Genomic DNA, 13,519 nt, shown 5'->3' on the forward strand with positions numbered 1-13,519 from the left:
CTCTCTGTATCAAAAAACACACCCCTATCATACAACACATTTGTACATGTAAAGACACATGGGAATTAGACCATTAGTTACATCTGACCTAGGGTGTTAAATGTTTAGCTCAAATATCACACCAGTGACTTGCCAGGGGAGAATGACCAGATTCATTTACTCTTGCAAATAATTGATGGTTCACAGGTTGTACCACAAAGATGTACATGGAATCATGTACATTAGTGGAAAGTCTGCATGGTAGATAAATTAGTATCATCACCCACATGAATTCAATAACACAAAGTCAATAACAGAGTGGCATCCTATAGCACATACAATATTCTCTTCAATAAATTGAATTAAACATTAATTATTTGATGCAATAAAAGAAAAAGTTCCTATAACACTGTAACACTTCACCAAGCAGTTTAGTGGTGAATCTTAAAGCTGCACACTAATACTGTATTTGCGCTAATTAAATACATCTCCAATATAGTTGCATTTCTTTCTGCTAATAATGACAAGTAGTGAAAGACTGAAAAAAATATTAAAATATACATGTACAATGTAGCACTAAATTTATGTAGGTTGACTTGGATATTTGAAAATAATATAACTGTTAAAGCTAAGTTCAAGTCCAATAAGTGCTATTTTAACTTAGTGGTATTTGAAATAATAGCACAAATATATGCAGCTCACATTCAAGGGTGGTTCATTATTAAACATAGAGTTTATTTTTGATCCATATTGAAAGTTTTATCAAAACATTACTACCAGGAAAGGAAACATTCATATTCTATTTTATTCTATCTATTCTATTCTATTCTAAGCACATTTCATACACAACTTCAAAATCTAAAATATACCGGTATTATTTTTCTATAATGAAAAATTTTTGGTATGGATCCTGAAAAGGGTTGACAATGTACATTGTAAGCCTACAAAATACAGCATAGCTTGCATGTGAAACTATAAACTATCATGAATTTCAAATATCCAAACTCAGTGATTTTATTACAACTCACTTTATCATCAAATTACTAACATTTCTCGTGGTAATGGTTATACAATATACAATGTAAGTCATTTGACAATGTGAAGTTCCAACACCAGAGTTACTAAAGTTTACAACCAATTCTTCAGAGCAATTGGGCATGCAAAGTAAATATGGACGGAGGCGACAGATTTAAACAAAACTTGGAAATCAAAACATCTAAACACCAAGAACAATCCCCTTACAGAGAAATGATAATCTGTTCTCCTTTAGGAGTAAAGCCTTGATAAAAGATGTAACCCACCATACTATACCACCCACAGACTACCGGTACACTAAAGAGTCAATACTTTGCTTTTCATAGGGATATGCAATGGCAACACAACAGTGGTTTGACTGGAAGGGGATGTTATTAATACTAAAATGTACTGGGCCATTTACAACACCTCACTGAAAAAGAAAAATCCATAAACTCATCTCATTAAAGCATAAAGTTGATTCAACAGAACATAAATGTTTATGCACTTCTGTAATTAGTTCATAACTTGTCTTGTAATTGTACACACATTGCTGTGATTTTGGCAGTTTTGTCATCTAACTATAAACTTGGTGTCACCAAATTGAAATATGACTTAGTCTACAAGTACAGTAAAATAGATCTTATAGCAAAGTATGTTTTTGTAGCTAATTTATCTAATCTGTAATTTTGATTTAAAATGTAGCTAATCTAAAATTAAGTATTTTCTCATAATGAAATTAATGTTAATTCATTAATCGAGTCAAATATGCTAAAATGACATGTAGCTATTATTTCAAAGTGGACGTCTCTGAAAATGTTTCGTTACCACATGATCTATGTAAGTATCAAGCAGCTTGCACTACAAAAGTTATCTGATCAAGTACATGTACAAGGTTACTCATTAGTAAATTAGGGGGAGCTGGACGAATGTGACTTAATTAATATACATGTACTTTATTCACCCCTACAATTTGCATTTTCCCAATCCTTTCATTATTATATAGCTACTATGCATTTTCTGTTTTGATTCATCACTTTTTATGTCCTTCAGCACAACCCCAGTTTTTAAAATTGGAACCCATAATGATGTCTAATTGATTTTGATAATACTTTACATTATACCAGTCTATTAAAGTTGTATATGGAGCAGTGACAATGGTGCTCAAATTATGATTCCAAAATACTAAATATAAGTAATGGTAATAATACAGATAATAATAATCTTTATTGCAAAATCATTTTCATTTTGGATATTGACCTGAGGGAAATGTACAATAAAGATGAAGAATTGAGAAAGAAGCAAACATGCAACTAAAAACGTTTGAAAGAAAATTAATAAATTTACTTTGGGGCAGCTGGTAGTATTTTTAAAATGATTTTCTCTAGTATTGCTAAGTTGATTATTGTTTGACTTAATGTTTTAACATTGTTGTTGAACTGTTTTAAATTTATTTCCTTTAACAGTCCCCAAGTAGGAAGTACATCTTACCTTCTACCCAATTTTGGTATATTGCACTTTAACTGGCCTTTCTTTTTTCAAAGTGTGATAACTAAAAATAGTTTTAAATTTATAACAATAGTATATTACTTACCTCCCCTAGTCTCTGTAACAACGGCGACATCTCCCTTGCATTTTGAGTTATTTTACTGCTATCCAATTCCATGCCCTCTAAGATATTCCTCTGTGCACCATTACTATCATCAAAGTTGGAATTTTTCATATAGACACCATCGTTAATGGAAGATGGAACGATTTTATCTCCTGCAGTAGCACCCATGCGGTAAGTCAAAAAAATGGAGAAAGTACTCAAAGCAATCACGATAATGAAGATATCTCTTGAAGAAAAATAGCATCGACATAGTCGGCTCCGCCACCTCATTGTAGCTCAGTTCATCTGTGGTTGAGTCTGTTTAAGTTTACTGAGTAGTATTGTCACAGTTCAGTGATGTAGATTGTTCTGTCAGAGTTTGCTAGTACACCATAACTGCATGTAAGCTGCAACCACAGTATTATGTACCGTCCAACGCATTGCTCATGATACACAAGACACCAATATAGAATTACACAGCAGCATTTACTCTGCTGATCAATATACTAACTTCAGGGCAAAAAACGATTAACAATTTAGATCTCTTTCAAATGATATAACTCAGCTGTATAAAACTGTCCAGTAAAGTGCACATATTTTTATTTCCTTTCTTTTCGAGTTTCCTGCCAGGATGAAGAGCATGACACACTCCAGCCTCCAAGTTAATCAGGCATCCTGTGGATTTCAACAAAAGAGGAAATAATTAAATATAACAAACATTTCTTGAAAAAAAAACATTACTTCATATCACAAAGATAAATATTCTATAAAACACGATTGTACAAAATACTGTGAGAAAATAAAATTGCTGTAATGCATGCCTTCTACTCTACGTTTTACTGTTATTGGAACCTGTTACATATCACAGAGAATTTAAAAAAAAATAGAACAAACTATTTGATCAAATGGGTAACAGGGTGGAACAAACCATTTTGTAAAATGGGAAAGGAAGGAGAAAAAAAAAGAATATAATGTTTAAAGTATCAGTATATGAAAATTACCATTTTAAAAGATTAATTTCATTCACAACATATCTGCAACCATGCACATTAAGAAAATAAAAGAATTCAATGACTTTAAGAGTAACACAACATTGGGCATACTACAACAAAGTAGTTTCCAATAGTAAAAAACTGAACTATGTCAAACTTTCAAATTACGATGATGGATGGTGTACACCCAAGTACACTACTGGTGAGCTGTCAACACTATAAACCAGAACTTACTAAAAACAATACTCCTTATGCCAATAATTACTATTACAAGACCACCTAACACACTGACATTTACCACTGGGTATGTAGAGTACATGTGGTGGAACGCTATTACCGGTACCTGCTATGGTCAAGCGAGATTTTCAATAGACAACCAGGAGACCATGGGATAGTAATTGGAAGAAATGACATAGAATTATAGATGAAAAGAAAAGGTCAGGAGGAGTGAACCATGGGGTGACTGGAGTAAATGAGCTAAACCCAAAGGATGCAGTACTTAGTAATAACAACACTGTAAATGGCATACCATGTAATTTAATATTAACCACAACACTGACTGAACTCACTGCTGACATCATATAGATTAAAAATAGACCCAAGATATATATAGCCGGTTGTATATAACTTTTATCATCAAATTTATTTAAATGTACTTTATATATGGATCAGTTTTAAATAAGTATTAAATGCAAATAACCTTTGCACTGGTAAAACAAGATAGTGAGATATTCTGATTCATTTTAGTGAGTATTGATATAAAAAGTGATAAAGTAGCTTGCTATTATCGACCACCCTTCCCCTCCAGGCATAACAATGAATTTCACACACATGTACATGACACCAATTTGTCTTTCTGACCTGGCTGAGTCCTGCTATCACCAACGAACACAATGCAATCTAGGCATAGACTTCATAGTTATAACATATTCACTTCCCAGTCTAGCATTCTGTGGCCATCAAGTTTCATATATACATGATGTACCCATATTCATAAGAGGACAAGAGAAATTAATTTACCTAACATATGAAAAGTTCATTTTGTTACTCCGAACTATTTATCTACTTTGTACCTTGATCACTGCAATGTATTATGGGAAATATTTATCTGCCAGCTTCCAATTAACAGATATTTATGTGTGATTAATGTGTGCAGTGATAACCTTACATCCGGTGATGTAATGTAAGTGTGTTATTCTTTGTGAAACACATGCCGACATCCTACACACCATCACCCAATTAACATCAACTCATTAGAGAAGGGATTTCCTAAGGGGTAGTCTTAAAATAAACCATGGATTGATAAAGGTAATTTTATCATTTACAAAATATTAACAAAAATGTAAAGAAGCAAAATCGTAAAATTAAGATAGCAATATTGCTTATTATTTTTCAGTAAACAAAAAGAAACTTCTTTTTCGAATCTGTCCTGACCCAAAGCTGCACTGCCAACATGAGACCCATAACATGTATGACATATTGGTATCAAACTTGATACACGTCTGACTGATTTCGTTCTACCATGATATTCAGAAATGATTTACACAGTATGACTGCACACATATTGAGGATTTTGATGTACATGTACAAAGTGAAAGTAAAAAGTTCAGCAGCTGAAACCGAAAACAAACAGGATTTTTGAGACCATTTTTAAGAATACCATAACTATCAATAATGCAAAGTGTTGTGTGCAAATAAATTGTACTCCTAGACAATATAAGGATATTGACTTAAAAAAAGTTGGGAATCACCAGTCTAATTTTCAATAAATTGTACTCCTAGACAATATAAGGATATTGACTTAAAAAAAGTTGGGAATCACCAGTCTAATTTTCAATAAATTGTACTCCTAGACAATATAAGGATATTGACTTAAAAAAAGTTGGGAATCACCAGTCTAATTTTAGTGGATAGTGTCCATATTAACAGTATTAAAAAACTTTCACCATAGGCTTTTATGGCAGAGATAATATGTCATATCTCAAATTGTAGGTTGGAGGCTGAAAAAATCATATATTGTAAATGATGGGGTATTTTTTGTTGTCCTGAATTATTTTAAAAATCAGAGTTTTAAAAGTGTCAAAAAATGATTTTTTTTTTTTTTAAAAAAATATTACCGGTAGGACAAGTTTCTCAGAATACATCACTGTCCTACAAAAGAATGCTATTTCCTGGTGCAATGGGACAATATCTTCATCATTTTACATAAGCCAATGCACATTGTGAATTATGACCAACTTTCTCAAAAATTGAGTAAGCTCCTACCTTAAGCATCAATCAATTATGCACAGACACAAATCTTGTGACAGGCAAACAGTAATAAACCAGTACAATAAAATATCATTTGATACAGAGCCCCTACAGCACTTAGTATTGTAGCTTTATGTGACGACCATAGCATTAATAAATTCATTTTACAAATGCAAACTGACATAAATGTTTGCTTTTAAATACGTATGTCTAGCCTGTGAAGTAGAAATCATTGTTTCCATGGGAACAGTTTACTTACGTAATACAGTGATGTTAAATGTGAAGTGAGTCAGTTAGGTATATTTGTGTTGCAAATAAAACCCACTACATCAATTGTAAAGGCAAATAGTAATAAATTACCATACATTATTTAGCAGAGTTCTGATTTATAAGATAAGACTTGTTCTTGTGTAAAACATATCTTTAATTTGCATAGTCTCAATCAGATAATATATCTTATTTTTTGTTTGTTTATTAAAGATAATATTTCCTGGTGCAATGGGACATTATTCCACGAAAGTTGAATGCACTCAATGTACAGTCAGTGTAGATCTATAAAAAGATTTATTACTAAAATTACAGCATGAGTTATAGCATAGAGTAAATCACTTAAAGTTTATGTATTTTAATTATATTTAATAATGTATGTCATTTATTGAATAGAAAAAATGTAATTAGTATAGCTTAAGATTTAACTATTTCACTTCATTGTCAAGTCACTATCAAAAAAGTGGCCTGTTTTAAATATTTATTTGTTATGTCCAAAATTAATCATGAAATTATAAAATAAAAAATGTCCAAATACGCCAGATTGACACATTCAAAAATAGACTAAAAATATCAGAAGAATTGGTGTGCAAATTAGAAGATTAGTTACCGGTATATACATTGTATCATATCCTTGTATCAATTTGTAAATGACATAGTCCCTGTTACATATATTTTATACTGGATAGATAAAATTGATGAGAATAACCTACAGTCATATTGGTAAACATAACAGGAAATGACATGAATCTGTAACTATGTAGGACCATCATGTAAAGTTACAATAAATTAGTCTTGATGACTTTGAATAACACAAGTATATATATAAAAGCTATGCACATGGAGATGGATGGATATAGACAAATGTAAATCCACATTTACGAACACAGGAAGACAAACAATTGCTGCCAGACATCTATCAAATCTATTCTCATTTTATTATGAAAGTAAAGGGTTATGACATGATACAAAATTAGATGAACCAATCCATCATTGTATATGCTAATGTAATATACACTAGAGACAATACACATGGATGACATAATTGATGAGATTTTTGTATATTTTTGTAAACTGACATCACTAAATGATTTTTGTGACAAGAGAAACAAGATTTTATGACAAGTACACATATACATGTATCTGTAGCAGGAATTTTACAACCACATTGTGACAAGAGAAACCATACAGAGTTAAGATTTTATAACTGAATACACAGATATCTGTAGTTGGAATTTTACAAACATAGTCTGTGTGAAGATTGATTAAGTGTCAACAGAGACATATGACAAGAATTCATCAGTTCAAATCAAGGGAACACACACTGAGAAGGAATACCTCTGGTAAACACATTAAAATAATTATACATAGAACAATTATTGAGAAATGCAGTATCAACTTGTGAGATGTAAATTGACATGATATTCATTGTAACCATTTACTGACGTGAATACTATGTGGTTATTACTGATACACTAGTATACTATACATGTACTACATGTAGTGTAATTATAGTGTACTGTTTAGAGCAGACATGTAATTTGTAATATTCCTGTCATCTGCTACTATACAGATTTGTATTACAAACCTAAAGTCACCAGTAAATGATATAGAAGCAAGTGCAGTGACTGGAAGCTACAGGTAAATTAATTTATTAACAACTTCAATTAAAAATATTTGTATAAAAAGCTATGACAATACCAAATTTACGCTGTTTGCATGCACTTGAGCAGCATTTCTGATATGCATGACTATTACCTATAATGTGTGTATCATTATTTTTCTATGGCTTGCACTGTTTGAGAGAAATTTAGCTTGTTTCCAGACTGGTCTATACTTATTTTATTTTGGTAGCCTATACAACCCAAAGAAAATAAATAAATTATTAGATACAAAGTTTACAAATGGATATGATTGGGTGAAGAATATGATTACAATATGCATGTGATTGCGCTGTTAGAAACGATACAGTGATAGTAAATTTATTCTCAAAAGTCCATCACAAGGAAGAAGTTAAAAAGCAGTCATCATGTCTTACATGCTATAAAGTTTGATATGCCAAAAAATATACGAGACAATCAATATTCTAAACATGGGAAAATATAGGAAAGAACCACCATGATCAATGCAATAAAACTGGTTATAATCTTAAAACTACACTACTATAGTTTTTATGGAAAGAAGAGATGAAATATCAATGACATTGTTTCATTATAATACCCTGGCTGCAAATGTCAAAAATAAATTTAACCACAATCCAAATACATTAGATGGAGTACATACTATTAAACAACAAGACTGATATGTCAAATGGTCAGATGATATGAAACAAAAAACTTCAATTTCTAAATAAGGGTAATACTGATGTATGGAGATTAACTTACCCATCAAATAAAATCCCACTTCAAGATATCTATGATTAACTCAGATGGAACAGTATAGCCTCACAAGCTATGTTGAATTAATTGAATCAAACTAACATTGAAACAACTGATAATGCCATTGGATTGGTTCATTACTTACCCAATGAGGTAACTGGGGCATACTAAGCTATATAGCACACCATGGCATAAATTGGAGTATTCCAATGGAATGTGTTTATGCTAACAATCTGAAATAGATCTCTGTATACTTAAACCTTTAACTATTTTAAAGCTGCATTACCATGGCAATGATTACTAAATAATTTCTTTCGGTTGTTACATCAATTAATTGCTTGAAGTAATGTGTATATAGACTAAGTAATTAAAAAAAAACTCATTTCTGTAACAAAGATTATCAAATAGGCTAACAATCTGGGGTATGTCAGATGGCAAAAGCTATCATTTTATTGGTGGACTTTGATTAGTGTATTTTAAATAGGGTCATCATATAATCAGAATGTGATCTCTTGGGATCCTAGGAAGAACATTTTTGATTATTTTCACTGAGGTAATTTCTGTAAATGTTTAGAGAATCCTCCTGACAATTCAATGACAGTATAGTTACTCCAGAGATGGAAGAAAAGAAAACAACATAAAAAGTAAGTCAATAATGAGAAAGATAATGTTACTTATGTTTATAGGACTTTCAACCTTATACATACACATACTGATTTGTTTTATAAACATATGAATGAACAACATCAATTTAAACTTGACACATACTGGGGGATAACCCTTTTTCTTTTAAAGAAGGGATTTGCAGCACTGTGAAAATCAAAACAGAAATCATAATTCCCCCCCAGATCAAATGAATGGTATACCAATTCATGGTGTAAAAAATGTATGCTTTGAGCAAGGTTTGGCATTTCTGAATCAAATAAGAACACATCATATTATGTGTGTAGTTGATGCACTCCCAATAAAATCAAAAGCAATCTCAAACATAGAATCAACAAACACAGAGTGCAGAGGGCATACTTTGCTTTATCTTTTATGTGTTACATAACAGCCCGAAATGCCAGCAAAAAGTTTTTGTGTCTACACCATCGTTTGCTTTCAGTGACATAATTATATTTTAGTTATGCACATTGTTGCATATGAAGAAAAGTGTTCAATGTGAGGTAAAGATTCAGTATAAAATATTTTGCACTAAACATGGCGAGTTATGTCATTGGCCTTCAACAGTACAATACAGTACAGCTCGAAAAACCAAATCATGCAATAGTACCATTTTTCATCGCTGACATGAAAATTTCTGAATAAACAAGCAGCCTCTCAACTGAGATAGCTCCGCTGTTAGCAATGCACATTACAATTAAAGAACTAAAGATATCATTAGAAATGAACAATATATATATAAAAAACAACGGGAAAAATCTGAAAGAAGTCCACACGTAGTACGTATATATGTAATATAAAAGCAATCGGACTTGCAGTTTTCAACAAGAAGTCAAAAATATAACTTTTCACCAAAAATGACAAAAATAATCATTAAAATTAAATAATTGAAGATTTCACAACAAAATTAACAAATCTGAAAGAGGTCCACATGTAGTACCTATATACGTAATATAAAAGCAATCAAACTTGCGGTTTTTAACAAGTCGAAAATATCACTTTTTACCAAAAATGACAAAAATATTCACAAAAATTAGAAAATTAAAGATATCATTACAAAATGAACAAATCTGAGAGAGGTCCACATGTAGTACCTATATATGTAATATAAAAGCAATTGGACTTGCGGTTTTTAACAAGAAGTCGAAAATATCACTTTTTACCAAAAATGACAAAAATATTCACTAAAATTGGAGAATTAAAGATATCATTACAAAATGAACAAATCTGAGAGAGGTCCACATATAGTATCTATATATGTAATATAAAAACAATTGGACTTGCGGTTTTTAACAAGAAGTCGAAAATATCACTTTTTACCAAAAATGACAAAAATATTCACCAAAATTAGAGAATTGAAGATATCATCATGAAATGAACAAATCTGAGAGAGGTCTACCCAAGGTACATATACACCAAGTATCAAAGCATTCAGGCTTGTAGTTTTCAAGAAGAAGTCGAAAAAGTAAAACATTGACACGGACGACGGACAATCACTCATATTATAAGCTCCGCTCGACAAAGTCGACAGCGGAGCTAATAACAATTACTCACAAGATGCAATGACAATTCATAATAATGACAACTGAAAGTTTATATTGAAAAAATATAAAGAATGATAGTATTGTTGGTGATTGCAAAAAGCATCACAATATTAATTTCTTCCAGTTGGCAAAGTTGAAAATTGTATGAAAGATACAAATTATACCCAATGATGCATTAGATGCATATTTTTTCTAATGAAATTGATTATTTTATCAATGAGTTTAACCAGAATTCTAAGTTATTTACATCATCATATAGAATGGTGCTTTCAATGAACAATATAAATGGCAGGTTAGGGGGTACATTAGACAAGATAATAGTGATTATAGAGACAAGTTAGGGACTCTACTTTATGAGGTTAACAAAATGAAATTACTTTATGCAGTAATTACAAAGGAATATGTTGTGTATGATGACATAATTTACTTAGCTATTTTTATCTAATAGGCACTTTGGGGATAGTCTAGTCATAAAATGAAAGACTGGCTGGCCAAAAACTACTTAATGTATATATTCGATAATGAGGATAAAAATAAAAGATTAATTGCTACATTACAATTTGTGAAAAAGGTTAACAGAAAAGTTGCATCATTGTGAAAATAAAGGGCAATCATAGAAAACAATTCATTGTTACCAACAGTTAATTTGAAAATAAACTTATAGTACCGGGGTATATAGTTTAGCTGAGATATGTTTTTGATTAAATTGCATTCTATAGAGTGTGAAAAAAGTGTCAAGTGTTTCAGCCAGCTTGATTACACAGAGAGACATTGTGACCCAGGAATATCAATGTTGAGTATTGCTGCAACATTATTAGTTGGGTTTATTTTCGCTTATTTTACTGATAGTTAAATGCAATAAATTAGAACACAGTGAACAATAATAGTTGATCACAAAATTTATTTTTTCCTTCACAAAACAATGAATTTAAAACCAACATCGAATCTGATAAAATTAAACTCATTTTTTTTTTTATTTCTACAGTATTTACTATTTGTGCAGATATTAATTAACAATATTTATTGCCTTGTACTTTTCTATTTGTTTTTTCAAAATCTTACCACAATTCCAAATTAGCCATTCTCTCAACTTGTGTTTTAAGTATGGTTGGTCAAATTTAAACACTCCCAGAGTTTGATTTGATTTTATATGAAAGTTTAACCATATACAGTATAATTTAACTTTGATATTTACCACAATTGCGTGTCTTTCCTACTACTATACTGTGGTTATACTATGGTTTAACACTATGCTTGTGGCTTGTTTATAAACAATAGACTATTGTTTATAGTGTGTTTTGTTCTCTTGTTAGGATGTGTTAAAAAGCTGGTGGAAACGTAATTATGCTTACTCAGTTATTAAACACTTCTCATGATAATATATGAATTAATCAAAAACATAATTTAGGGACTCTGACTGCCCACTAATCGGTGTGTACTTAATAATCATGCCTATTTGAAAATATTACCATTGAATTTTGAAATATCACTGATAGTGTTTTTGAAATTTAATTCTAATATGCAAATTATATGTCAAATTTTTAATTTCTGAGTCAAAATCCCCTCTGGTTCTGGAACACTGGTTGAAATTGTATTACATTCTGAACTACCAGTATAGGATGGTGAATAAAAATAATTGAACTCATTTTGTAAAGAGGACATACAGTATACCTATTGTTATACAGGCACAGTTATAAAAGTAACTGTATTCATTGCAAGGCAATAGACAAACACTAATTTCATTGAAACCAAATTAAACAAAGTAATTGCCCTGGGTATGGTAATTTCACCCATAGAGGCTTGGTTTCAATGACAAAGTATACACTATCATCATTCATAAGACATGCTAGTTTAATTTCATGCATTTTTTGTTCGGTAAATTGTTACAACTTAATTTGGGATAATTCAGTAATTTACTGTTTTATTTTAGTTGAAACATTCAGATTTATATTTTTCGCTGAAAGGAATTTTTCACAGTAGACTCTACAGCCTATATAGAGTCAGATGAACCACAAAAAATGTCGATATTGAGTCTATTAACTGGTTTGGAAAACAAAAGTACATAATTTGTGACTTAATTATTTCGCCTTTGGAGTCAATAAGACTAATTTAAAATTAATGATATATATTGTTGAAAAAAAAATGTGTGGTATGGTTAAGTGAAAAAATGAAGTGCACACCACATGTAGATGAAAATCCAAAAAAGTTCCATGCAATTCATTCACGTCGGAACAAGTTTAATAATATGTAAGTGTATATGTACACCTTCACGGGCTTTTCTAGATTGTGAAAGATATGATGCCACTACGGTATAACTTTACGATCTATACACTGTCTGGTACTTTCACTGTATTGTCGGATTGGATCATCATCATTATACACACTGAACAACAAAAGCAACAATCAATGAAAACATCTCATGCTGGAAATCAAGGATCGAACTGGGAAGCTAGATCCAAATAAACACAAAGAAAGTTTAGACACCTACCCAATATCTTCTAACGTGCATATCATCGATATTATGAAGGTAATTGTGAGCGCCAATGAGATGTGGCTGCAGAGGGCGACAGACAAAACTTCGTGGTAAACTGCATGTCCGCGGCTCACCGCGATCTACACACTACTAGCATTTACATTTTGTTCAGCACGAAGTACATCACTGAACGATCCTTTAACGAAGAAACAAACACTCCAATTGTGCAGTAACATGATTCGAAATTATTTTCAAAATATTCAGTGAAGAATTTATGAGCAGCATAATATTAATACATATTACATTATTGTTCGTCATTTTAACCGTACACATTAATTTCTAATCAAGATTTGCGTATATAAACACCC

The 13,519-nt window shown here is 31.2% G+C and overlaps 1 protein-coding gene and 1 long non-coding RNA gene across 2 annotated transcripts in view; both read right to left on the reverse strand.

Annotated features, from left to right (window-relative positions):
- LOC102805664 (cadherin-like and PC-esterase domain-containing protein 1) overlaps positions 1-3,116 on the reverse strand; it is a 39,452-nt gene extending 36,336 nt beyond the window's left edge. The window contains exon 1 of the mRNA XM_085497222.1: positions 2,588-3,116. Coding sequence (XP_085353348.1) covers positions 2,588-2,875 — 288 coding nt within the window. The 5' untranslated portion in view covers positions 2,876-3,116. The remainder of the gene's footprint in view (positions 1-2,587) is intronic.
- Positions 3,117-3,129: 13 nt separating this feature from the next.
- Positions 3,130-13,373, reverse strand: LOC146747986 (uncharacterized). Its single transcript, XR_014929001.1, has 2 exons — positions 13,167-13,373; positions 3,130-3,259 (listed from the first exon to the last, which is right to left on the reverse strand). It is a non-coding gene; the product is annotated as an uncharacterized LOC146747986 (long non-coding RNA).
- Between the last annotated feature and the right edge of the window lie 146 nt (positions 13,374-13,519).

This window comes from Saccoglossus kowalevskii, chromosome 3, assembly GCF_978046115.1.
Source record: "Saccoglossus kowalevskii chromosome 3, keSacKowa6.1, whole genome shotgun sequence".
In the NCBI taxonomy this organism is placed as follows: domain Eukaryota; kingdom Metazoa; phylum Hemichordata; class Enteropneusta; family Harrimaniidae; genus Saccoglossus; species Saccoglossus kowalevskii.